This window comes from Vicugna pacos, chromosome 22, assembly GCF_048564905.1.
Source record: "Vicugna pacos chromosome 22, VicPac4, whole genome shotgun sequence".
NCBI lineage: Eukaryota > Metazoa > Chordata > Mammalia > Artiodactyla > Camelidae > Vicugna > Vicugna pacos.
Genome location: NC_133008.1, coordinates 25868053 through 25894669, shown reverse-complemented (window position 1 = coordinate 25894669; position 26617 = coordinate 25868053). Strand labels below are relative to the sequence as shown.

At 50.3% G+C, this 26617-nt stretch overlaps 2 protein-coding genes across 3 annotated transcripts in view; both read left to right on the top strand.

The window, feature by feature from the left end:
* COL5A3 (collagen type V alpha 3 chain) overlaps window positions 1-12946 on the top strand; it is a 35512-nt gene extending 22566 nt beyond the window's left edge. For both annotated transcript variants that reach the window (XM_072947649.1, XM_072947648.1), the window contains exons 42-67: window positions 185-292; window positions 394-501; window positions 590-643; window positions 1078-1131; window positions 1766-1873; window positions 1950-2003; window positions 2345-2398; window positions 2509-2562; window positions 2680-2733; window positions 3277-3384; window positions 4042-4095; window positions 4284-4337; window positions 4613-4666; window positions 4821-4874; window positions 5023-5130; window positions 5290-5343; window positions 5843-5896; window positions 6093-6200; window positions 6496-6549; window positions 6628-6663; window positions 7076-7129; window positions 7684-7891; window positions 7974-8086; window positions 9627-9695; window positions 11638-11877; window positions 11970-12946. In XM_072947649.1, the coding sequence (XP_072803750.1) occupies window positions 185-292; window positions 394-501; window positions 590-643; window positions 1078-1131; window positions 1766-1873; window positions 1950-2003; window positions 2345-2398; window positions 2509-2562; window positions 2680-2733; window positions 3277-3384; window positions 4042-4095; window positions 4284-4337; window positions 4613-4666; window positions 4821-4874; window positions 5023-5130; window positions 5290-5343; window positions 5843-5896; window positions 6093-6200; window positions 6496-6549; window positions 6628-6663; window positions 7076-7129; window positions 7684-7891; window positions 7974-8086; window positions 9627-9695; window positions 11638-11877; window positions 11970-12116 (2217 nt within the window). In that variant the 3' untranslated portion in view covers window positions 12117-12946. The remainder of the gene's footprint in view (window positions 1-184; window positions 293-393; window positions 502-589; window positions 644-1077; window positions 1132-1765; window positions 1874-1949; window positions 2004-2344; window positions 2399-2508; window positions 2563-2679; window positions 2734-3276; window positions 3385-4041; window positions 4096-4283; window positions 4338-4612; window positions 4667-4820; window positions 4875-5022; window positions 5131-5289; window positions 5344-5842; window positions 5897-6092; window positions 6201-6495; window positions 6550-6627; window positions 6664-7075; window positions 7130-7683; window positions 7892-7973; window positions 8087-9626; window positions 9696-11637; window positions 11878-11969) is intronic.
* A 12468-nt stretch (window positions 12947-25414) lies between these two features.
* The window catches only part of OLFM2 (olfactomedin 2), a 55685-nt gene continuing 54482 nt past the window's right edge, over window positions 25415-26617 (top strand). Inside the window, exon 1 of the mRNA XM_015241015.2 lies at window positions 25415-25640. Within this exon, the coding sequence (XP_015096501.2) occupies window positions 25569-25640 (72 nt within the window). The 5' untranslated portion in view covers window positions 25415-25568. The remainder of the gene's footprint in view (window positions 25641-26617) is intronic.

Below are 26617 nucleotides of genomic sequence, written 5' to 3'. Positions count from 1 at the left end.
AGCCATGGAGGGCTATGGGCAGAGGAGGCACCATACTGTGATGCAGGTGTTGACATCACCTTCTGGCTGCTGTCCCTACACAGCAGCCAGAGATGATATACCACCTCAGTGCCCTTGAAAACCCTCCAGTAAATGAGAACTACTACTATTGTTATTATTCCTGACCCTTCACCCCTGTTTTCAGGGCTCCCCTGGGGAGCATGGTCCTGTAGGCCCAGCAGGCGGCATTGGGCTTCCTGGCCAAAGTGGAGGCCAAGGCCCTGTTGGTCCCACGGGTGAGAAGGGGTCCCCGGTAAGTGCCTACCCAAGGATCCCCAGGACCCAGCCCTCCACATACCAGGACCTCACTCCTGCCCTGGACCCTGATGTACCTCCTTCCACTCCCCGACTCAGGGTGAACGTGGACCCCCTGGTCCCACTGGCAAAGATGGGATCCCAGGGCCCTTGGGGCTTCCTGGACCCCCTGGAGCTGCCGGGCCTTCTGGTGAGGAAGGGGACAAGGTGAGAGAGAGTTCATGGAGCGGGAGGGACTGGGGGAGGCCGCAGGTATTGGGAGGCTGGGTCCTTCCTCATCCTGTTTCCTCTGCAGGGGGAAGTGGGCTCCCCTGGTCACAAGGGCAGCAAAGGCGATAAGGGAGATGCGGTGAGTGGGGGGCCCCAGTGAGCCAGGTGGTCCTTGGAGAGGGGAGAGGAATGTGGAGGATGAGGGGAAGCTCATGGAACTTCCTGCCTTCTTGAGCCCTCGGAAGTAACAGAAGCCATTCAAACTAGCTGGAATGAAGGGGCCAATCGCATCCCCAGCCTCCCTCCAGGAACTCAGCCCAGCGCCCAGGGTCAGGGAGCCAACTCAGTCCCTGGGCCTGGTGGGACTTCTGGGCAAACGTCCTGATGGGCCAAGCTTAGGACAGAGGCTGTGCCTGGTCCTATCAGTTGGTGGCTAGGAGGATAGGGTTTGGGAAGGAGAATGCAGCTTCCCAGTGCAGGGAGTGGACAGGGTTACAATGACTGCCATCTTTAGTGTCCACCCCCCGACAATCTTGAACCTGAGGGGTTTGTCTACTCGGTTCCTTCCTCCAGGGCCCACCTGGACCAACAGGGATACGGGGTCCTGTGGGACACCCAGGCCCCCCGGTGAGTGCTCCCAGCTTTGTGACCGTCTCCTGGATCCCCAATAGGAAGGAACAGTGTCCTCCACTGTGACTCAAGTGCAGACTCAACCTCAACCCTGATCTATACCTCCCTGCCAGCACCCACCATGAACTCACCCCGGAATCCGACTCAACCCCAAACTCATTCCTAACCCTGAACCCTGTCAGAGCCCTAATCTCAGCGCTGCTTGTGCCCTTAACTTCAATCCCAACTCAGACCTAACCTTCACATCCCCTATCAGTCAAACCCTGACCCACTCCTGCCCTTAATCCCAGCCATGACCTACCCTCCAATGCTGATCCCAAACTGAGCTCAAACTCTGAGTCTACCTTGGCCTTGACCTCAAACCCATCCCTACCTCTCAACCCCATCTGGACCTTAACTGACTTCAACCTGACCCTGACTCATCTCCCCATGCCCATCTTGAAATGGGAAACTCAACCCTTGATTTCATTCCTGAACTCTGACCCTTAACTTGCACCCCCAACTTCAAACCCAACCCTGACCCTCCCCAAACTTAATCTCGGCCCTGAACCTTAGTCCTGACTTTGGCCCTGAGCCTGTCTCCAACCCTTGACCCAGACCCTAATTGTGTCCTGCCCTGTCTTTCTCCCAGGGAGCAGATGGGGCTCAGGGACGCCGAGGACCCCCTGGCCTCTTTGGGCAGAAAGGAGATGATGGAGTGAGAGGCTTCGTGGGAGTGATTGGCCCCCCTGGCTTGCAGGTAGGTGTCTGACTTTGGGGGTTTGGCCTCTGGTTCCCCCTACTTTGTGCCCCAATCTTGCTTCTTTGTTCCACAGGGAATGCCAGGCCCTCCTGGAGAAAAGGGGGAGATTGGAGACGTAGGGTCCATGGTATGGACAATGGGGGAAATGTGGGGTGTGGCAGGGCAGGGGTGGTCATTACATCGATTTGGGGGTGATTATAGGGTACACTGTCATTTTTTTTTTCTTTGAGTAAAGGTAGATTTAGTCAAAGAGATACATTGAAAGGCAAGTGAAAGGCCACAAGGTGTGGGGGTTGGGTGCTCAGAATAAAAGTAGGTACATACTCCAGAAACAGAGTGCGGGCCGTCTCGGGTACATCGTCATTTTAAGGATGCTGTGGGTCACCAGCATGAAGGGTGGTGTTTGTGGTTACTGGGGCCCTTTGAGGGGTCATGGGGTCACTGGATGCCATTCTGACTGTCCCATAGGGTCCCCATGGAGCTCCAGGCCCTCGGGGTCCCCATGGCCCCAGTGGATCAGAGGTGAGGACTCTGGGGGAGGGGAGGATGCCTCAGAGATGAGGACATCCCTTTCCCAAGAAGAGGCTCTTGAGATCCCACAGTCCCACCTCTACCCCTTGCTGTCTCTCCAGGGTCCTCCAGGGCTGCCTGGAGGAGTTGGTCAGCCAGGCGCTGTGGGTGAGAAGGTGAGAGAGAGAACAGGGGGCTGCATGGGATGGAGGAAGCACAACCAGTTCTTCCTGGGGTGGGTGTTCTGGGTGCTAGGATGGGACCTCTCCTCACCCTCACTTTGCCTCCTGCAGGGTGAGCCAGGGGAGGCTGGTGACCCAGGACCCCCAGGACCTCCAGGCATCCCTGTGAGTGACTATCCCGTGACCCTGCGCCCATCTCAGGGAACCGTGGACTCCTGGGCATCTTGGGCTACCTTGGCCTCTTGGCAGCCCTAGGTCATCCACTGACCCAGGACCTATGGGCATCCCTGGTTATTGATGACAAAGCCCTGGAAGGTGTCAGGGCTGCTGCATAGAATTATCTAGGTTGTACATTGCACAAGGGTGTGGGGCCAAGGGGGCAGGTAGGACTCAGATCTAAACCATGAGCCCTGGCTTGGGTGTAATCTGCCCAAACGGGACCCGTTTTCTGGTTCAATCCTGGGTGGCTCTTGGGCTAGACTAACCTTACCCATGACCTCTGGGCAACTGGATCATCCTGACCCCTAACTCCTAGATTCAATTCTAGATTCCTCTGACCTCTGACCCTTGGGTAGTCTAGGCTACTCTGACCCCTAACCCAGGAAAGTCCCAGGTCACCCAGATTCCTGAGTCCAAGTATGCTAACCCTTGACCCTGGTAAGTCCAGGCTACTCTGACCTCTGACCTCTGACCTCTGTTTCTGCATAGGGTCCCAAGGGAGAAATTGGTGAAAAGGGGGACTCTGGCCCATCTGGGGCTGCTGGACCCCCAGGCAAGAAAGGCCCCCCTGGAGAGGATGGAACAAAAGGGAATGTGGTAAGTCCTGGGAGACATGGAGGCAGAGATGGAGGAGGGGCACATGTGTCAACCTGCTCCCCAGTCTCTAGCCAGGGTCCCGTCCTCCAGTGTGCTGATTCTGTGAGCAACCCAGGACATGACTGAACGAATGAATGGCTGAGTGCAAAAAAGGAATCAATATAAAAATACAGTGGTTGTATATTATTGCAGCAGGGGACACTTGCTTCTGCACGGAGTCATTCTAACAATACTGGAGAGGTCAGGGTTGAGACTGATGCTGGGTCAGAGCTGGCTAATGGGGGATTTGCCATCAGGGTGGAGGCTGAGCCCCTTCCCCATGGAGGTGGGGCTTGGGATGGGGAGGGAGGGCAGCGAGGACCTTCAGAGTGCGAGGGACCTTGAATCTCAGCATGCCACCATGTCCGTGTCTGCTCTCTAACTCTTTGAGGTCAGTTCTTCCTGTGAGCTAGGAGGACCAGGTGAGATGATGCATGGAATGTTCTTAGCTGACATTCAACACAAGAATGTTCCTTCTACCACAGCTGGGATTTTGTGTTGTGTTCACCAATGTATCCCCAGCAACCAGAGCTGTGCCTGGGCACGATTCATCTGTTAAATGAATGGATGAATGCTTCATCATTCAGGGATGTGGTTATTTGTCATTCTGTGTTCCAGGGCCCCACAGGGCTCCCAGGAGACCCGGGTCCCCCTGGAGACCCTGGAGTTTCAGTGAGTATGACCCCTTCTTCCCCAAAAGCCCAGCACTTTCCCTATTCTGTCCCTCATCTCTCACCTCCCAAAAGACCTGGGCAAGGTTGGTAGAGCAGATAACCTTCACTTTCTTCCAAGCCTCTCCCCCAAACTCCCCCAAATTCAAGCCCCCATGACTCCTCCCAACTCTGTCCCCACCACCACAGGGTCAAGATGGCTCCCCAGGGGAGAAGGGAGACCCTGGTGATGTTGGGGGACCGGTGAGTGGGTGAACAAAGGATGTTGATGCCCGAAGAGGGGGGTTGGGACTTGGGAGTGGGTGAATTGGGGTGCTGGGTGCGTGGGTTAATGAAGTATCCAGGGCCCCATAGATGCACCTGTGTTGCCTCTGTGTGGTCTCACCGTGAATGAGCAGCTTGAGGGAGGAGATGGGAGATGACTGGGGCTGGGGTGATGTTTGGGGAAGATGGTCTTCGCATCAAAGTCATCCTGAAACCATCATCCTCCACTATCCTGGTGTTTAAAATCTCCATAGGGTCCACCTGGCGCTTCTGGGGAAGCTGGCCCCCCGGGGCCCCCTGGCAAAAGGGTAAGTGATGACCTGCCTCCTGGCAGCCCTCCTCCAACTTTGTCCCACTCACTCCCAAAGACCCCCACTCATCCCCACACAGCTCCCTACTCACCCCACATGTCCCCCACAAGACCCTAATGGCCCCCCACTCACACTGTCTTTCCCTCCTCAGGGTCCTTCTGGTCGCATGGGTCGAGAAGGCAGAGAAGGGGAGAAAGGCGCAAAAGTGAGTGCCCCCCGCCCACATGGGTCCTTGCCCTGACCCCTCGGCCAAAAAATGGGTGCCCCAGTTCCTTCCTCCCCCCTGATGGTCCTTGGCTGTATATCAGGAGGCAGCCACCCCTGACTCTCTCTGCTCTCCCTGTCTTTTTCAGGGGGAACCAGGTCCTGACGGGCCCCCAGGGAGGACAGGCCCAGTAGGGGCTCGAGGGCCCCCTGGGCGTGTAGGGCCTGAGGGTCTCCCAGGGATTCCTGGTCCTGTGGTGAGTGTGGCAGGAGTGGGGACACAGGAGCAGGGGTGGGGATGGGCCCTCCCTGTGTGCTCCCACCTTGTAATTTCTCACCACTATTGGGACGAGCTGACCCTGATCGAGGTGGGGGTCTGGAAGAGTACAGCTCCCCCATGTTCTGTTTTGCCCTAGGGTGAACCAGGCCTCCTGGGACCTCCTGGACAGTTGGGACCCCCTGGCCCCCTGGTAAGAGGCTTCTTTGTCCCTGAAGTCCCAGCACTGAGAACCACACTGGGCACCTAGTGACCACATAGTGGCCATGGGTGTTGATGCTCATTGACTATCCATCTGATGGTCCACCCTGATCATCTGAACCAACTATCTCTTCTGACTACTCATCCTAATGGTCTACACTAATCATCTACACTGACCCTCTGTCTTGATAGTCTACACTGGCCCTCCATTTTGGTGGTCTACATTGACCAAACTGACCATCTAGCCTGATAGTCTACACTGACCGCCCACACTAATGTTGACCCCTGCCACTCATATAGGCCATCCTCCAATAAACTCCTTCATTCATCTCTCATCATCCATCCTCCCTCTTGACCATTCCCTTGACCACATCCCTGGTAAGTCCATTTGAAATCTGGATAATTTCCCATTTGATCATCTCCCAGGCACTCACATAGACCTTGAGGCTTCATGTTGGAGACTCACCAACTGACCCTAACTCTCTTTTCAGGGGCCGTCTGGCCTTCCAGGGCTGAAGGGAGATGCTGGCCCCAAGGGGGAAAAGGCAAGGATACCTCCTTCCATTATTCTCCTCCCACATTTACCTCCTTTTCCTCCACCTTTACCTCCCTCCCTAGCCAGAGGGCTAGGAGATTGGAGTCTCCTCTTCTCCCAAACTCACTACCCCAAAGCTCTAGGAGAAAAGTTCCCTGCCCCCCCTTCTCTTTTGAGACTCTTTTTATGACCCTTTTGTCCTCCAGGGCCACATCGGATTAATTGGCCTCGTTGGCCCCCCTGGGGAGGCTGGTGAGAAAGGGGATCGGGGGTTGCCAGGAGTGCAGGGCCCCCCTGGCCTCCAGGGAGAACCTGTGAGTGTGTGTCCTGCTCTGAGTGGGAAGAATGTGTTCAAAGGAAAGGGTGGGTGGAAAGGCAGAACTGGGGCTTATATGGAGACTGTGGGTGTGGGGATTTGGGAAGCCTGCATCTTGAATAATAGGGGTTGTATCTGGGGAAAATGGGGGGCTCTCTCTGGGGACTTGAAGGTTGAAGGCTGTGTCTGGGGTTTGGGGTCTTCTTTTGAGAGGACTGGAGGCTTGCTTGGGGGATGTGTCTGAACCAAAGGGATGAACCCCATCAGTGATGGCTTGGATGTCCTTTCTCCAGGGCTCTCCTGGTCCCATCGGCTCTCTGGGCCACCCTGGGCCCCCAGGTGTGGCGGTGAGTATGTGGGGTTTGTAGGGTGGAGACACCTTGTTGGGCCAGCCAGGACTCAAGCTCTCACTGTCTTCCCGACAGGGTCCTCTAGGACAGAAGGGCTCAAAGGGGTCCCCGGTGAGTACTCATCATTCCCTTGGGCTCCCACATCCCAGCTCCCCACCCCCCTTCACTGCACCAGAATCCTCAGTGCCTTTGCATTCATTTATTTATTTATTCAATCAGTCAGACATCCAACAAATATTTATTCAACACCTACCATTGTATTTTATCAAATCTAAGATGCCATCAGTTGTAAGATGCACCATTCTTTTATAAACTGCCGTGGAAAAAAACAGTTCTTCCAAGTAAACTATGACTCACCAAAGATGTTAAGATGCTGAGTTCAAAGGTGTTAAAGTATGGACAGAAAATGTGCATTGTATGCTTGGTGCTGAAAACTCCTTCCCCCAGTGCTGTGTGTGTGTATGTGTTGGCGGGCAGGGGTCTCCATAGACAGAGTTCACACCCAAATGACTTCTCCCTACAGGGATCCCAAGGTCCCCGTGGAGACACTGGACCCCCAGGCCCCCCAGGCCCCCCTGTGAGTTCCCCGGAGGGAGGGGCTATGTTGGACTGTCCCCCTTGAGTCCCTCAGTGCCCGGAACTGGGCGGGGCACACACCAAGTGTTCAGGGGCTGCAGGTGGGGAGGGAGGTGGCTCAAAAGTGGAAGGGGGATCTGGGCTGTGAGGGGCTGGTTAGAGGGAACATCCATGAGGGCTCTGACTGGGTCTTGTCTCTGCATCTCTCCTGGCCTTTCTCTGTCTCTATGGCAAACACTTGTTTCACTATTTTGTCTGTTTCTTTTTTCTGGGCTCTCTCTCCCCCCTTTGCCTCACTTTATGATTCTTTTTTTTTCCCTTTGTTCTAACCACTTCGGCCTCTCCGCATCTCTGAACCGTTCTGTCTCCTTGTGTCTCTGTGTCTCTGACTGTCTATCTTCCGCTGTTCCTGTCTGGATCTCTCCCTCCCTTTTCCTCTCCCTGGACCCCTGTATCCTCTGCTTCCCCCGTCGCTCATTTCTGCCTGCCTCTTTCCGCATCTCTTCCTCCTGCGTGTCTGCGCTGCTCCTCTCCTCCGTCCCCACCGCTGCCCAGGGTCCCTCTGCCGAGCTACACGGGCTGCGCCGGCGCCGGCGCTCGATCCCGGGACCGGGGGCCCTGGAGGACGGCCTGGAGGAGGTGCTGGCTTCGCTCACGTCTCTGAGCATCGAGCTGGAGCAAATGCGGCGCCCTCCAGGCACCGCGGAGCGCCCGGGCCTGGTGTGCGGCGAGCTGCACCGCAACCACCCGCACCTGCCCGACGGTGAGGCCCCGCCCCTGCCCCGGCGGGCGGGGAGCCCCTGGGGTCCGCCCCGGCTCATCCGCCCGGCCTGGCTCTGCGGCAGGGGAATACTGGATTGACCCCAATCAGGGCTGCGCACGGGACGCGATCAGGGTTTTCTGCAACTTCACGGCGGGAGGAGAGACCTGCCTCTACCCGGACAAGAAGTTTGAGACCGTGAGTGCCTCTGGGGAGATCGGTGGAGGGAAGAAAAGGACTCTGGAAGCCATTTCATTCATTCCCTGCCCCCACGGCCAACACACACCAGGAGATGCCTGGGACTTTATCTTTCCTTCAGCCAACATCTATTGAGCACCTACCGTATGCCTAGTCCTGTGAAGTGCTGGCGCTACGGCAGGGAATCGAAAAGAGGAAACACCTCTTTGCTTTTACGGAACTCATTTTCTGTGGAGCATGACATAAGACAATCTAGTAAAGAAATCAGTAATGGCGAGGAATCCTTAAATAGTGCTCACGCGTACCAGACCTAAGCTCTTGACTGCATTAACTATTGAACCCCAAGCACTCATTTTGGCAGTTTCATCGTCATTCCCCAGGCAGGGAACCTGAGGCACAGAGAGGTGGCAAGTTATCCATGGCAGTTTGGTTCTTGTCCCAGCCCTTAACCACCCATCCATACTGCCTCCTAACTTTATAGGCCCTGTAGGCTTACTGCCCTCCAGGCTGTGGGCTGGAAGGTGAGACCACTTGGTCCCCCAGAAATCCTGGGGTTCTCCATCAGTGAGCCCTGAGCCTAACAGCCTCTGACAACAAGCACCAGCCTTAGCAGTGGAGGGGCAGTGGGTGAGTGGTGCCACCTCTGGACCCCGGACCACCCAGGTTGGAATCCGGACCTGTCACCTCAGTGTCTCCATTTGTAAAGTGGACCCCAAGAAAGTAGCTACCTCATGGAGTGGTTGTGCAATTGACTTACCAATGCACGTATCAGGAGACACCTATTAAATAGTGACTGTGTGCAGTGCTGTGTTAATATCCCTACTGAGTGTAAAACAGGCAGTGAGCACAGGGTTTGCACAAGCACACAACAGCATTCTTATTTATTATTATTTTTGTCTGGTCAGAGCCTTGGTTTAGTGGGAGCTTAGATCCCCCAGTGGGTGCAAATTCACACAAGCTCAGACACCACCCCCACCTCCACTTGTGGGGGCTGGAGTGCAGGACTTGATCTCTAAACAGTTGCTCTCACCAGCTCGCCTTCCTCCTGCCCAGAGAGAGGCTGGGGAGGGGAGTGAGGAACAATAATCTTGGTTAGGTTTCTCCAGACATGGACCCTAAGATGAGGGTTTGACAAGGGCAAGTTTATTTAGGAGGTGATCCCAGGAAGGGGACATGAGAGGGACCAGGGGGAGGCAGCCAGAAAGGGGTGTGTTGTTAAAACATCACCATTGGACACTCAAGGCTCAGTTGCACTGGGGACTTCTGCGAGACAGCATAGGGAAGGCTCCTGGGAGTTTTCCCATCTTGGGAGAGGGAGCTGGGGCATTTATCCACTAACTCTTGTCAGTCATCAGTGGAGGCTGCCTCAGATGGTGGGAACCCCCAGCCCCTTGGGTCTGTCCTGTGCACCAGCCAACCCCAGTCTCATGGCCAGGGAACAGCCTAAGAGCCTTGGATATTTACAGTCAGGGAGGTAAATGCAGAGAGGACTTTGTGGGCACCCAGGGTGTCTGATACAATGCCTTCTCTCCCTTCCCAGGTGAAACTAGCCTCCTGGTCCAAAGAAAAGCCGGGAAACTGGTATAGCACGTTCCGTCGAGGGAAGAAGGTGAGTTGCCAGAGGCCAGAGGTGAGGATGGTATAAAAATTGGTGGGAACCAGCATGGGGAATTGGAGGAGGTGAGATGAACAGGATACACTCACCTCTGCCTTCATGGTGATCACAGGCTGGGAGTGGGGTGCGTATGACAGCATCAGATGTGTGATGCAGGATACAGAGCGTAATGATAATCCAGAGGCAGTGCTAGAAGGACTTGAAGGCCTCCTGGTAGAAGTCACAGCTTAGCTGAAGCCTAAAGAATGAATCAGATTCCAAATCTGGGAGGACCAGGAAAAATGTTCCAGGCAGATGGAACAGCATATACAAAGGCCTAGAGTCAAGAGAGAGTCTGGTAAATTTAAAGAAGAAAAAGTGATTTGTTCTGCTCTAGAAAGTGTGAGAGGGAATGTGATAGGAGAAGAATTTAGGGAGGTGGGTGAGAGTTAGGCCCACCTCCCCAGAAAGACTGATGGGCAATAGGGAGCCATGGAATGTTTTTAAGTGAGAGAAGGACCCAGATTAAATTTCTGTGATAGAAAAATGCCTCTGGGCTGGTGGTGGTGGTGTGGAAACTGGAGGCTGGGAGACCCAGGAGGAGACTGATGTGTTGGTCCAGGAGAGAAAAGAAGGGTCCAAGATGGAGCTGATGCAATAGGGATGGGGAGGAGGGCATGGCTTAGAATGACATCTAAGAGGGCAAGTCAATAGGACCTAGTAATTAATGAGATTGAGCAGAGGGTGGGTGGGGAGGCAGGATTTGGGAATGATGCTGAGGTTCCTGGTCTGAAGGACTGATGTCTGGTGAGATTCTGAGATGTGTAAATGGGAAGAAGAGCAGGTTTAAGGGGTGGCATGGAACCTTCGTTTCATTTGGGACTTGTTTATGTAACATATATGCATATGCTAAGCACTGGGAACAGCAGCAAATAAAACACAGTTCCTGACTTCATGAAGTTGATATTTTACTGGGAATATAACTAAGTAAGCAGACAGACAAAAACTAAGGAAACAAAGCTATGGTATAATGTGAGGGAGTATCTTGGTTTGGGTTCCCCTCAAGCAGACCCTGAGACAAAAACTCAATTGTAAGTAGTTTGTCTGGGAGATGATTCCAGAAAACATCAGTGGGGGACATGAAGTGATACAAGGAAGAGAAGGAAGCTGAAAAGGAGACATCCCCAAGCTGGTTATCTCAAGCCAGCAATAAGTTAATCATATATTTTATTTAACCCAATATATCCAAAATATTGTCATGTTGATATAAAGATTATTGAGGCATTTTTCCTTATGAGTTCTTCAGAGTCTGGTGCATATTTTATATTTATAGCACATCATAATTTGGATACTAAATTTCCTTCAAAATACTTAGATTGCATAAAACCTGCAGTTGAAAAAGCAGATTCAGAGAGGGGAGGGTATAGCTCAGTGGTAGAGCACATGCTTAGCATGCATAAGTTCCTGCGTTTAATCCCCAGTACCTCCATTAAAAAACAAATAAATAAATAAACAAAACAAATAAATAAATAAACCTAGTTACCTCCCCTGCCCCCCAAAACAAAAATAAGTAAATAAGTAAATAAAAGAAAAAGTAGATTCACACACTCCAGTTGTTCCAAACCTAAGTTTTCTGATAACTAGATTGAGGCTTAGTTATTGGTTGTGAATGTTAAGTTCAAAAATTAAATTAAATAATTCAATAAAAAATTAAAATTTATGTAAATAAAAACAAAATTTCTCAGTCTCATTGGCCACATTTCAGGTGCTCAATAGCCACACGTGCACAGAGGCTTGCTAGGGAACCACTGATGGCTGGATGGCTGGTGGGGCTGCTAAAGATGAGGATGGAGCAGAGGGAGCAGGTCTGCAGTGGATGGAGAGCCTGGGAGGTGGGTTCCCCAGAAAGAGTAGAGGCGAGTGGAGTATCCTCACCTCCTCTTTGTCCCACCCCCAGTTCTCCTACGTGGATGCTGATGGGTCCCCAGTGAACGTGGTACAGCTGAACTTCCTGAAGTTGCTGAGTGCCACGGCCCATCAGAGCTTCACATACTCCTGCCAAAACTCAGCTGCCTGGCTGGACGAAGCTGCAGGCGACTATGGTCGCTCCCTCCGTTTCCTCGGGACCAACGGGGAGGAGCTATCCTTCAACCAGACAGTAGCAGCCACCATCACTGTCCCCTATGATGGCTGCCGGGTAAGGGAGAGGGGCAGGGGCTGGCCAGAGTGGGGAGGGGAAGCCACGGCTGCCCTTCCCCTGATTCACCATCCATATCTTCCCGTGATCAGCTCCGGAAGGGACAGACGAAGACCCTCTTGGAGTTCAGCTCTTCCCGAGTGGGGTTTCTGCCCCTGTGGGACGTGGCAGCCTCTGATTTTGGCCAGACGAACCAGAAGTTTGGGTTTGAACTGGGACCTGTCTGCTTCAGCAGCTGAGAGCTTCGGGGGGTGGGAGGGACAAGTGAGGGAGCCCCAGACAGGGCACGTTTGGTGCTGAGGCTTTGAAGCCACCATATTTATCGTCTCCAATGACTGTGGAGCCAGGGGAGAGTCTGCTCATCACGGTCAAGCAGTATTCCTTCTCCATTCCAGGAGTCTGGGTGCTGGACTCCCCTGGCCCATGAGTCCAGTTTCCCTGCACTGCACCCCAGCTGGCATAATGGTAGACTGGCTCTTTCTCCCCTCCATGCTCACTGAACAATCAACTCCCTCCCCTTGAACCTCCATGCAATGAACTTCTAACTCAGAGCTGATGAATGCCCCCCATGCCTGCCTCCCACCCCTCAGTCAGTGCTCTCAACACCCTTTGGTGCTACCTTCCCCATAGTTAAGCACTGGATGTCTCCTGATCCCAGGCTGGGACTCCTTCACTCATTTCTATTTTCAGGTGGGTTCACAGTGAAGGGACTGAAGTCAGACCACAGAGGGAAGTGGGACTTCCCTGGACTGAGCTGTGTGCTCCTGCTGCTGCCTCAGCCCAGCTCTAAATACTGCCTCCCTCCGTATCTCCCCCCAGCGCACCTTGCCATGCCAGATGGTTTGGGGGACCAAGATGGTGGGCGTAAGTCAGGATCCTAATGGTGCTGCCCTATTTATACCTGGGTCTGTATTAAAAGGGAAAATCCCCTCTGTTATATATTTAATCTGCTTCCTCCTTAGAAAGGCTGGGATATGATGAGAGAGATTCTAGCAGGACCCCATCCCTGCCCCCCGGGCCATAGGGCATAATTGGCATCTCAAGTCTGAGAATAAACTAGTAAACTGTGTCCCTGTCTGTGTCTTTCATCTGATGCTGGCCATATCTCTCTTGGGTTCTAACTCTGGTCTCAACTGAGGTAACTGCCACCCCCTGTCTTTTTTTTTTGCTCCCTGCTCTGCCCTCTTGTTTATTTTATTTTATTTTTTTCTCCTTTTTCAGTTTTATTAGGTAGAATCATTACAGTTCAACTCTACATACACATTATATTGCGTGTAAATACATATGTACAGTATACTGAACCTTTTTTAGTTTACATATATGTACTAATTATTTTTTCTAAGAACAAATTAGATTTTTAGCTTTTTAAACTTACACAGTTATCAAAGGAATAAAGCCAACTACAAAATAAGAATCAGTAGAATGTGGTAATCCAATCATAAAGGACAGTCAAATGTGCTTACACATATTCAAGGAATCAAAATAATAATTAGTTCATTGTCTTAATAATTGTGTCTTTCGGTGGAGGTAGCTTTGGGACTGGGGGAAACCAATTATAGTGGGACTCACTGGAGGTGAGTTTATTAACTTAGGCTCCTAGAGGAAAAGTTGAAAAAGTAGTCAGTTCTCTAAGAGAGTAGAGCTTAAATGTTCTCACGACAAAAAAAAAAAAAAAAAAAAAAGAAATGGTAAATGTGTGACATGATGGAGGTGTTAGCTAATGCTATGTTGGTACTCATTCTGCAATATATGTGTATCAAATCAACATGTTACACACCTTAACTGTACCCAGTGTTGGATGTCTGTTATATCTCAATAAAGCTGGAAAAAACTGTGAACCTATTAGGAAGACATCAAACTTTAAAAAAGAAAAAAGGAAAAAGCCAGATTTCCATACTGACCTTGATTAGTCCTGGAATCAAACTGGCTGAACTAAGGGGAAGGGGATGTCTCAAGAGGTGACATGGAATGTGGTTTTGGTCTGAGATAAAATAACTAGGGGTCCAATGTCTGAGTGGCAAGTCAGGGGAGTGAGTTAGGGGTGAAGGGAATTGAGTTAGGAGTTGATCCTTGGAGTGAGTTGGAGGTTAACGGTTAGGGGTAGGGTAAATTACACTGAGGTGGATTGAAGATGAGTTGAGTTGGAGATTGGTTTGAAGTGAGTTCAGTCAGTTGAGTTGGAGATTGGAATGATGAGTGGATTGAGTTAAGGGTTTGGAATTGGATATTGGGTTGAACAGAATTAGGGCTGATTTAAGAAGTAGGATGAACTAAGTAGAGGTTAGTAGGGGTTATTATGAGTATGGGGTGGTGATGGCCACTTTGATGAGTCAAAATGGATTAGCTAAGATGAGAGCTGGGTTTGGGGTGACTTGAATTGGGAGTTAGATGTTGGGTTGAGGGTTTAAAAAACCAGTTCATAGAGAAATAATTCACATACCATATAATCCACCCATTTAAAGTATATAATTAAATGGTTTTTAGTATATTCATAGGCTTGTGCAACCATCACCACAATCCATTCTGAAACATTTTCATCACCTCAGAAAGATACCCCATATCCATTAGCAGTCACTCACTGTCTCCTCCAAACCTCTCAGCGGTAGGAAACCACTCATCTTTCTCTATGCGTTTGTCTATTCTAGACATTTCGTATAAATGGAATCATATCATATGTGGTCCTCTGTGTCTGGCTTCTTTCATTTAGCATAATAATTTCATAGTTCATGTTGCAGCATGCATCAGAATGTCATTCCTTTTTACTGCTGAATAATAATTTCCTGCACTTTATTTATCCATTAATCAGTTGATAGACATTGTTGAGTTGAGTTAGGAGAGTTGGAGGGCTGGTTTGAATTAAGTTGAGTCAGGTGAGAGTGGGTAGGTAGAGGCAGCAGGCTGGAGTGAGCTGCCTCCCCCAAATCCAGGGCTTATTCTACAGTTTCTGCTACCAGGCCCTCTAAGGCCACCTGAATACTTGCCCTGCATTCCTTCCTTCATTCCATAAATACCACTTAGAGTCTTAACTCTATGAAGAATGTTGGTGTCCAGAGGTTAATTGATAAGTTCACTCATTTATTTGCTTACTCATTCATTTGTTTAGTTCTGTTGAGTGTTCACTCAGCACCGGGCACTGTTCCAGATGCTGGGAATAGAAGAAAGATGTGCTGTCTGCCCTCAGGATCTTACTTCCGAGGAAAATTGGTCTTACGCCAATAAATAGCTAAATAACGTAACTTTAAGTAGTAGTAATTGTTGAGGGAAAATCAAAGTTACACAAATAGTGATGGAGTGTGGTGGGTATTTGAAATAGGTTAGTGTCAGAAGAGGCTTCACTGAGGAGGTGACATTTGAGCAGAGACCTGAAGGATGTGAGGGAAGAGCCAGATGGAGTCTTGAGGAAATATCCCTCACATAGTGAAGAACCCAGAAACTCTCAAATACCAATCAGGGCTCTTAAGGGGATGGTGTTTCTCTTGGTCACCTATTCTCCAGATAAGCTTCTTTTGCTGATTTCTTCACCCTGAGTTCATGTCTGTCAACCCAAATGTAGACCTGAGCCTGCTTTCCTTTTAGTTCCTCTATCAAACATCTTTAACTCAAGAATGCATGTGGTAACACCAATGCTGTGTGTTATTTCCCTCTTCCTGGGTACACATAATTGAGAACACATCTCCCAGAGCCCCTTGCTGGGAGTTAGGCTGGGGCCATGGGACTGGTTCTTGGCCAATGGGACGTGAGTAGCCATAAAACCTCCTGCATAGCCCTCCTTGTTCTTTCTCCCCATTCCATGATGACTTTGGAGATTATATGTGTAATCTGGGGTTAGGGAAACCAACCTACATGCAGTCAAAAATCTGCATATAACTTTAAAGTTGGCTCTCTGTGTCTGCAGTTCTGAATCTGTGGGTTTAACAAACGTCAGATCATGTAGTACTATATGTATGTATTGAAAAAAATCCACATATACATGGACCCACACAGTCCCATCCCATGTTGTTCTAGGTTCAATTGGACTTGGAGGAATGCTGCCAAGGAGGCCTCCATTAGCTATGACCAAGAAGCAACTTGATTGTTTTAAACCCTTGAGATTTTGGGGAGTTGCTTGTTACAGCAGCTATCATGAATTATCATGACTAATCCAGTGAATGAATCCAAATTTTACTGAAAGTCGGCATGTAAGCTTGGGTGCAAACCAGGAAGTCTCACTGCAGGAAAATCAACAAGTTAAAAATTTTCTACTGAGTATCCTTATCCTCAGAAGCGCCCACTGCTGTGAATTTGTCATGGGAGGTGTGTTCTCCCCAAATCCAGATTTTCTACCATTCTGTTGGCCTCTCCCAACCTTCCCTCCCTAACACCTCTCCTTGCCTACACTCTCCACTCTCTTCCTCAAAGGTGGTCTATGCTGTGATCAAATTTCTCTCTTTCTTATGAAGAACCATCCCCTCAACTTTTCTTTTGGACTCTATCTTCACGCCCACATGATCCATGATTAGTTCAATGAACACTATTAATGATGATGATAATGACCATTGATTGTCTACATGCCACACACTATTCCTCAGATGTTTTCCCTGCATGGATGTATTTATCCCTCATCACAACCTTTGAGGAAGGTTCTGTTACCATCCCCATTTGGCAGATAAGGGAGCGGAGAAATGGAGAGGTAGGGAGTAACTTGCCCAGAGTCTAGAGCTAATGATTTCGCTAAACAACAAGCCATCCTCTCCCTGAAGTGAATTATTTCCATCGTAATTTCAAGATTTACATCCAATAACAGCCCAGGGTTTGAATGCAGGTCAGCTGGTATTAGCTTCTGCAACTCCAATTCCTTGCTGGTATAGGTATTTTGGAGGGGAGGAACAATTAATAGTGTAATGAGGACTCTTTAATGAGCTAAAAAGCTCATTAAAGAATTAGAAACTTGGCCCTGCTAAATTACAGGGTAATTGACAAAGGTGTAAGGAGGGAATTCTAAGGCCTCACATGCTCAGCTCTGTGTATTTACTTGGCATCATCACCGGCACCCGGGAGGCTGCTGGGAAAACCCTCAGCTGATTTGCATATTCAGCCGCCATAATTAATCACACATCTTGTGCTTCATGAGCAATTACACTGAAGCTGGGAACGGGGCGGGGCAGCCAGCAGGGGGGCCACCTGTGGCTTGATATGTGGTTGTAGGTGGTGGTGAAGTAGAGGATTTTACACATATGCGCTCATGAATCATTGAGAGGCACACAGTGATATACAGACCTAGGGCCCGTGGCATCAGACCCTCATCTTGTCACCTCCTTCTCAACCCCTTTGCCACCACAGCTGCAGGTCATGTCCCAGACCCATAGGCAGACTCGGAGTACATACCCTTATACCCTCAGCTGGATCCAGGTGTGCTGACACGCATAACAGGCCACACACACAGTTGCACACATAGAAATATAGAGAGAGAAACTTTGTAATAAATAAACTTTGTGTCCACCACCTAGCCTAAGAAATAAAGCACCCTACATACAACTGATGCCTCCTTGATATGTTTCTTCCATTGCATTCCTTTCCCTTCCCCACCAAGGGTAGATGAGTGTGGAGAATTGAGAATGTTTGTTTACTTTTGATAAAATGTACAAAAAATAAAATTTAAACCATTTACCTATTTTAAGTGCCTGGTTCAGAGGCATTAACTGCATCCCCATTGCAGTGCAACCATCACATCACACCATCCATCTTCAGAAATTTTTCATCTTCCCCAATTGGAACTCTGTCCCCATCAAATGCTAGCTCCCTAATTTTTCCTTTCCCTGGGTTGGGGGAATTTTTGACCTCAGAATATTTCTCCGTGTTTACTGTACACAGGGAGCTGTATCCATGGCTGTGCTCAACATGATTTGGCAAGTTTCTAAAGCATCTCTAATGGTACAATACTGAACACGTCCTTTTGTGACTTGCTTTGTTAGCTCAGCCAGAGATTTTTATATCTTCTCCGTGTCGACACAAGTATTTCTATTTTAATTGCTTTTAAAATGCTTACCTCAGCATAGTTAACTCTTCTCCTACGTATAAACTTTAAGGTGTCTCTCATTTTGTTCCTTCTCAAACATCACAGCGTGTGTGCACATGGGTAATTATCTCCAGGGTATATAACTATGTAAGAATGGAAATTCTGGGCTAGGGGGAAGGGGCGTCTTCAGCTGTCCTGAGTATGAGCTTCAGGCTGGTTGCCCAAACCTCACTATGTCCCTTCAGCTCATCATTCTCCTGAAGCTCCCTGTTGGCCCCACCAAGATAAAGTCCAAGTTCCTCTATCTGCTGCTTTGGCCTCACTTGTCATTGTACTTCATGAGGAGACCTAGCCTCCTGAACCTTGTGGCCTCAGGACCTTTGCACGTGCTCTTTCTCTGTACATCACACTCTGCCAGCTCTTATTCATCCTTTAGGTTTCAGCTCTGGTGTCACACCCTGATGACCCCCAGGCTGGATCAGGACCCACCAGTCACACTCAGTGAACCCAGCCCATCTGTGAACGCACCTTACTCTTAACTCTCAATTACTTGAGATCAGGGCTGCCTGGTTCATAGCTACAAATCCAGTGCAGGCTGGGTCTGTATTGAGTGCCCTGTCTCTACTTGTGGATGGATGGAGGAGTCCTTGCATCTATCTCAGGGCTAGGGCGGCGGCTGCACAGAGACCTGGGCTCCAATCCCAGCTCTACCACTTCTAGCTCTGTGACCTCAGGCAAGTGGCTTAACCCTTCTGAATCCCTCACTTTCCTGTCAAACCCTTCCCATCGCTGCTGCAGGGGTTGAAATAAGCCCTGGCTGGGTCTGGCTCAGGGTAGACCACACTCGGTAGGATCTGCTGTGGTTTTGAGCCAAGTTCCGGCCCCATAACCTTGGATGAGGGTTTTGATCCTTCCTGGCTTGGCAGGGCTGGGAAGTGATGCTGGGTCTCCTTGTCCCGCCAACTCATGCCTCAATTCCCAGGCCCTTAATGGGAACCACATGCACTGGACGCCTGCCCACCCACCGGCCCTCCCTCCTCCTCCTCCCCCAGAGAGGCCTCCTGAGTCATCCTGTCCACCTCCCTGCTTCTCACAGCTTCATTCCCACGCTATACTGGCCTGGGTTCGTGTCAAAGGTGTCTGTGTCGTGTTGTGGGTCCCTGTGGTTCTGTAGGTGTGTGTGAACTGTCTGCCTGTATTGTCTGTGTCAGTGACTGTGTCTGAATTGTGGGTCTGTGGGTGGGTTTTACCCAAACTGCGGGACTCTGTTGTGTGTCTCTGTGTGTTTGTGTCTGTTTTGTGTGACTGTCTTGCAGGTTTGTGCCTGTTAATATATTAATGGCATGTCTGCATTGTGAATCTCCATGTCTGGGAATCTGCGTGCCTGAGCTGTGTGCTTGAATTCTCGGGTGCATGTATTTTTGGTGTTGGGGGTCTGTGTGTATGTGGGGTCAGCTGTACGCAGGAGCGCTGGTCCTTGGGTAACTGCGGTTGTTCACCTCTGACGTTCTTCTACCATTTGATGGGGTGTGTGTGTGTGTTTCTGTGGGCCCTTGTGCTTAGAATGTGTATCTGGCTATGTGTTGCATGGGGCTGTGTATGCTGGTTCTGGGTGACACCGCTCTGTCTGAGCATGACATTGTGTCCGGGCCAAGTGTCTGGGTACAGTGTCCCTGGGTGGCTGTGTTTGCGTGTCAGCTCACTTGAGGCCAGGACTGGGCAACTAGGGGACAAATTCCTACCCTCACATGGTCATTCAGCATGTGTGTGTGTGTGTGTGTGTGTGTGTGTGTGTGTGTGTGATGCCTAGAGGAGGGTGTTCCTGTAATAGCAGCAGTTCCACAGTGAGAAATACCCAAGAGAAGGAAAGAATGGGGCTGAATGATGGAGACAGTTTGCAGGGATCCCCCAGGGTCATGGGCTGAACTCAGGAGCCACTTCTGGGACCTGGGAGGGGAGCTGAGCTCCATTCTGGGTCGGTACTTGAAGGGGTGGGATTGGGAGCCCTGGACCTGGCGGGCACTGGGATGTTCACCATGGAGATACGGGGCCTTGGGATGGGGAGAGGTGATGCTCAGCTCACCTGGGAGGGACCAGGCCTTCTGGATGCCATGTGAACACCAGAAGGTCTGGCCCAGGTATTCCCTGAAGCCACAGCATAAAGAGCCTCGTGTCTGGAGTCAGACATGAGCCAAATTATGGTCTTTGCTCTGCTGAATACCCTCTCTGTGGCTTTGCTCAAGTTCTCTGAGCCACCTGAAAAGTGGGATTGGGGCAAATGATATCTGTGCCCTGCTTATATCCCCCTTGCCCTCACGTGTTCCTGAGGACACTGCAGCCTCAGGGCTGTCCCAGCTTACACGTTGGCCAGGCCAGAAATGCTGAGGACCTGACAACCCTGGGAGCAGCCCTCCCGCAATGACATGTAGGACTTAGAGATTAAAAACCAGCCCCCCTCACCCTCTGGTGGGACCACTGTGAATGGCAGCATCTATGCTCTCTCTGGGGGGTCTCCAGCAGGACTGACCCTCAGCTATCATGTGGATTTGTTGGGAAAGGAAAGATGCAGAACAAATAACCCAATATAATGCTACGGAGGTCAATAGGTTGGCTTTGAGTCAGACAGAACTGGGTTTGAATCCGTGTCTGCTGTTTATAGCTGGGTGGCCTTATTCAAGTTACCTAACCTCTCTGAGCATCAGACTTCTTGAATTGGGGATACTAATTCTTACTTCTCACAAGATTGTTGTAAGAATGTAAAGAAATAATGCATGGGGAGAACTTCGCCTGGTGTTGAGTTCTTAGTGGGAGTTCAGTGAGTGGAGATGGTTCTTATTAGTGGGATGCAGCTCTGAGTAGGTGGTCACACATAGCCTGGGGGATTAGGGCTTTGTGAATGATGAGATTTCTCCAGACAGGTAAGGGAATGACTATTCTAAGCACGTATCAATCAGGGCTTAGCTATAGAAAACAAGGACCAAAATCAGGGAACTTGGTGCTTACAAAACGGTTGGAAGGCAGAAGAATGGGGCTCTAGGCTACGCCGATATAGGAGGATGACTTACTACAGAACATCACTTCTGACTTGGCCGTCCCAGGAGCTTCTGCCTCTGCCATTCACAGGAAGGTGGGAAATAATGCACTGGGAACCACTGACTTCAAGAATACATCATCATAGGGGAGGGTATAGCTCCATGGTAGAGTGCACACTTAGCATGCACGAGGTCCTGCGTTCAATCCCCAGCACCTCCATTAAAATAAATAAGTAAATAAGCCTAATTACCTCTCCCCCCAAAACCAAGCCAGACCAAAAAAAATATCACCATAATGTGTAGACAAAATGTGGTCTTTTCTTACAATGGAATATTATTCAGCCATAAAAAGGAATGAAATTCTGATACATGCTATATCATGGATGAACCTTGAAAACATTATGGTAAGTTAAAGAAGACAGACACAAAAGGACAAATATTGTATGAGACCACTTATAGGAAATATCTGATATAGGCAAATACATTGAGACAGAAAGTAGATTAGAGGTTCCAGGGGCTGGGAATGGGAAGAATGAGGGGTTATTGCTTAATGATTACAGAGTTTCTGTTTCGGGAGATGAGAAAGTTCTGAAAACAGTGTTGATAGTTTTGCAACACTGCAGGAGTAATTAATACCACTGAATTGTATACTTAAAATGGTTTAAATGGCAATTTTTATGTTATATATATTTTACTACAACTTAAAAAATTAATGATGTAATATACCCAAAACCATTGAATTGTACAATTTAAAGGGTGAGTTGTATGGTATGTGAATTATATCTTGATAAAACTGTTTTTTTAAAAATACATCTCTGTGGTTGCAATTTAGCAATTTGGAAGCTACCATCATTGCCACTTGCAACTGCCTCTCAATAAAAGTTGATGACACTGGTGACTGAAGACAGTAACATTTTTGCAGGAAAACCCAATGTCTCCACACTGTGCTTGCTAGAAATCACTGCAGCACAACAGAAAGATGACCTCCACCCACTCCCCCCACCCATATCTCATGTTTCCAATTGATAGAATCTCATTGCCATGCAGAAATCTAGCTGCAAGGGAGTCTGGAAAACATAGTTTTTAGCCTTGCTATCTCTGTAGTGTAGGAATTCACACTAGGAAGTTGGGATAGTGCTGAGAGTCAACTCATCATCTTCCAGTTTTTCTTACATAGGATTTTTTCCCCTCTTCTACTGGTAAGAGTTCCATATCCACCCCCTCACCCCATTTCTATCCAGTGTAGGTTAGATGAGGCTAACTCCACTTTCTGGCTTCAGAGGGGTAATCTATGAGCAAGGTCTGGTCAAGCCACTTAATCAGTTCCTCTGAACCCATGATTGGCTCAAGAATGTGCACATGACTTGGAATGGACCAATGAGAGTCATTATTTTGCAAGCTCTCTTTTTGCTAAAGGTGCTGAGCTTGGAAGATGAAAGCTTCTGGAAAATATCTTCTTCACCTCCTGGCTATAGAGATCCCTTGCAGAGACTATTAGAAGTGATAAATGGAAAGAGACAGAATTCTGATGACATAACAGAACCTCTGGATCCAGCCATGCCTAAATTTTATTACCTCTGGATTTTTCCTTCAGTTATGTAAGCTAACAGATACTCTTTTCTGCTTAAGACAGAATTAATCAAGTTGACTTTCTGCCACTTGCTATCAAAGGAGCCCTGAATAATATATGGAGGGATTAGCAAGAGTAAAGGGATGGGTAGACATGCATGGCCTAGACTCAGTTACTCATTAAATTCTTCTTGATCATCTTCTCCATTTTGAGCCCTGTGCAGTGTATGGGAAAACAAAGGCATGTACTGCTTCTTTCTCTGGCTGGACAAATTGAAGGGTCACAGGTGAGTAAAGCCAATGGCTGCCCAAGCACCAATGAGAAAAACCCAATGGCCAGCTGGCGAGAGTTGGTAAGGATCCAATGCCCTTCTACCTTGCCTCCACACATTGTGGAGAGCAGACTATCCAATGCCAGACCCTAAGTCACCTGGTCCATCAGTTTTGTTGCACAAGATCCTTGAGAAGCTGATCTCTCTTCAATAATGGTGCACAATTCTGACCACTACACTAATCACAGAGGAAGGCAGACATCATGCTCATCATAGCCTTGACCATGGTGCTGATCTTGAAGCTGATAACAGTACAACCAGGACACTGAGTATGACTCTGACCACAGTATGACCTGACTATGATTTTGACCATAGCATGACCAAGTCACTGTCCAAAGCTAGTTCAGGACACTGACCACAGCATGACCAGGACAGTGATTGTAACTCTGAGCACAACACAGCCAGGAAGCTGACCACTACACTGACCATAGCACAATCGATAATGACCAGTGGAGACCACAGTACTGACCATAATGCTGACCCCAGTAAACCAGGATGCTGACAGCAGCACAGATCACAGTTCAATAGGACACTGACTAGAGCATGATCAGGACACTGAATTTGCCACTGACCACAGCTGTGACTATGTTCACAACATTGAATGTATTGGCCAGGGTCCAGTCAGAAAAACAAAGTTACACCAGATAGTTCAACAGCAAGAATTTAATATGGGGAGTCACAGAGGTGTTAGTGAAACTTTAAGAGTAAATAAGAAAAAGCAAATCCATTCTAGAGTAGCAAGTCACCATCTTCTAAGGGCTGAAGCAGCAAAGGGAGGAGGTGGTTACCAGAGTCCAGGGACTGTGGCCACCTGGCAGGACCTAAATGAACCATGGTGGAGACTCCCAGTGGATGTGAGACCATAGAGGGAACACGATAGCCACTGCCAGAAACATGCAAACTAGAGAGAGAGGGAGAAATATTATGGCTTCTTTTTTCTCCAGTTCTCCAATCTCTTGCCAGTTCTCCCATCTCTTGCCAGTTCTCCCATCTCTTGCCAGTTCTCCCATTGGCTGAGCCTAGTCTGGGAAGTGCAGTTTGCAGGGATCATGGGTACCTGGGAAATGTAGTTTGCAGGGACCATCTCTCCTGATACAGAGCGGAGCAGGGGAAGAATAAGGAATGGACCTAAGGGCATATTGACCAATGCCAACCACACAACACAGGCCATAGCTTAACCATAACAATGACCCCCTGCATGACCAAAGTCCAAGGTGGCCATTGCTCATGGTCCTGAAACACAGCACTAACAAGGGTACCACTCTGTAGGAAAGGCAAAAGCAGCACTAACAAGCGTACCACTCCCCAACCCGAGTGTTGACCGCAGCCTCACTCTTGGTCAAGATGTTTTGAGTTCCAACAACCAACATCTGTCTCCTACCCTATGTCTACCATAGGCTTGGCCTACGGAATTAGCAAAGGACCATCCATCATTTGGGAAGAGGAGGCAGAGGGATGGATGAGGTGCCTTTCCTGGCCCAGGTTCTGTTTTGTGTCCCACATTCAGGGCCAGTGTCTCAACCCCGTGGTTCATTATGAAAACACCCTCTGGGGATTGAGTGCTGACTAGGTGCTCTGTTTACTCATGAGTCACAGAAGTCCCCAAGAACTCAGGATGAAACAGGTCTCCTAAAAGAAGGAAAGCTCTTTCCCTAGGGTCGTATGGCCAAGAAGTAACCGAACCAGGGTCAAACCAAGGTCCTATCAGACAAGTGCTTCCTTGTTGCTTTGACAAAACTGTCCATAGCTTGTTATCTGCCTGGCACAGTTGCAGTATTTTATGGCTGATTCCTCTATAACCTGGCTTGCTTGCTCCCTCACCCAAAAAGCCATATGAGGGCTTTGGGGAGGGAAGATGACTGAGGGGGGAGATGCAGAGAAAGGATGGAGGCAGGACAAGGACGCCCTTCATAAGCAAACAGCTTCCCGTGGAGGTGGCGCTAATATTTTGATTCTCTAGGTATCTGGTCTCTCCTCTTGGGCCATTGAAATGGGAGCAAGAGACTGTCCCAGGTGTAGCGGGAGAGGGAAGGCTTTGAACATGAAGGCCCCTGGGAATTGGGGCTGGGGGAAGTGAAGACAGGATGCCTACCAGCGGGCCATCCCCTTCGGCCTCTGGTCTTTCCGTGCCCCGCCCCCTGTATCTGTCTCTCACTTTCTGTCTCCATCTCTGCTCCCGACTCTGGTCCCAGCATTGACCCCTTCCCCCAAAGTCCAATTTCACAGACTCTGCCTCAGTTTCCCTGTTGATTCCTGAGTTCTTTAAAGAGGAAGCCTCTCAATTCTCTTCTTTGCTACCAGGCCTCCCTCCTACTACCCCCGCCCCTTGGTCCCCCCCACACTCCCATTTATAACGTAGGAAATGTCCATGGAGGGTGAAATTTACAAACACGTGACGGAACCCCCTACCCTGCACCACCACATCTCCATGACCTCCCCCATAACGGCCTGGGGGGCTGCTGGCTCACGTCCCCAGCGACCCTTCCCTGTGCCCGCTCCCCCCCACTTCCCTGCCCCCAGACCCTGCTCGGTCGGCGCCCGAAGACGAGCTGGGGGCGGGGCGGGGGCGGAGCCCGCAACAAAGACTCGGAGCGAGCGAGGGGGGCGGGGCGGGGCGGAATCCCAGCCGCCGGCGAGGCTGGGGAGGCGGCGGCGGCGGAGGGTCGCCCCGGCCGGCCGGGCGGGGTCGCGCATGGTGGCGGGCCCGGTGTCGAGGCGCCGCTAGGGCGGGCGGGGGACGGGACGCCGGGCCGGGGGCGCGTCATGTGGCCGCTCACGGTCCCGCCGCCGCCGCCGCTGCTGCTGCTGCTGCTGTGCTCAGGCCTCGCCGGACAGGTAGGGGCCCGGCCGGCAGGTGCGGGCGCAGAGGGCTCCAGGAAGGGAGGGGGCCCAGGGGGTCCCGGCAGAAACGGGATTTGGGGCTCCATGAGCCCCCAGGACTGGGAGGGATGGGGGTCGCAGCGAGGGAGGGGCTGGGACATCCACCCTGGCTTTGGAAATAAGAAGGGACGCTTCAAATCCAGCCTCAAGCTGGTAAGGTTTGGGGCACAATCGCCAGCCCAGCTTCGGGGTTCTCAACCTCTTGGTGACCCGGAGTCCACACCTGCCATCTCGCTCGAGCCGAGAGGGGCTGTGGGGGGACTTCAGGGGGTCTTGAGTGTCCCTTATCCTTCACTACTCCCATCACGGCGGGAGACGCCTGGCTTTTACAGCCCCTCCAGTCCTCGCCCGCACCCCCAGTGTGGGAAAGGGGGCGGGACTCACGTGTGAGTGACTGACGGGGACGTGTGTGAGGTGCTGGAGGGGTGCTGGGTAAACGTGTGTGTCTTTGTGTCACGCCTGGGTGTGACTGAGAGTTTGTGTGTGTGGCTGTGCAGGTGCGGGTCCAACCGGGTGTGAGTTGGGGTGTGACTGGGAGACGGTGTTTGTACGTGAGGCTGAGTCTGTGTGAGACAGCGGGAGGCTGGGACTGGAGGGCTGCTGTGATAATGGGAGGCTTGTGAGCCTGCAACCCGGAGTTGTGTATCTATCCGTGTGTGACAGGCGATGTGACAGCCAATGAGGTCTGTGTTAATCTCAGCGGTATTTGGGCAGCTGTAGCTGTGTGTAAAGGACTGTATGTGAGTGTCCCCATGACTCTGTCCATCTGTCTGGGTGTTGTATAAAATGTGTGTGACCAGGTGTGTGGCTGTGTGAGGGCTTTGGGTAACCATGTCATTCTGTGCTCAAGTAAGTCACTCTAAAAGGGGCTGTGTGGGGCAAGGGCTGCGTGCATACATGTACATCCGTGTGTGTTGATGCCTCGCATATTT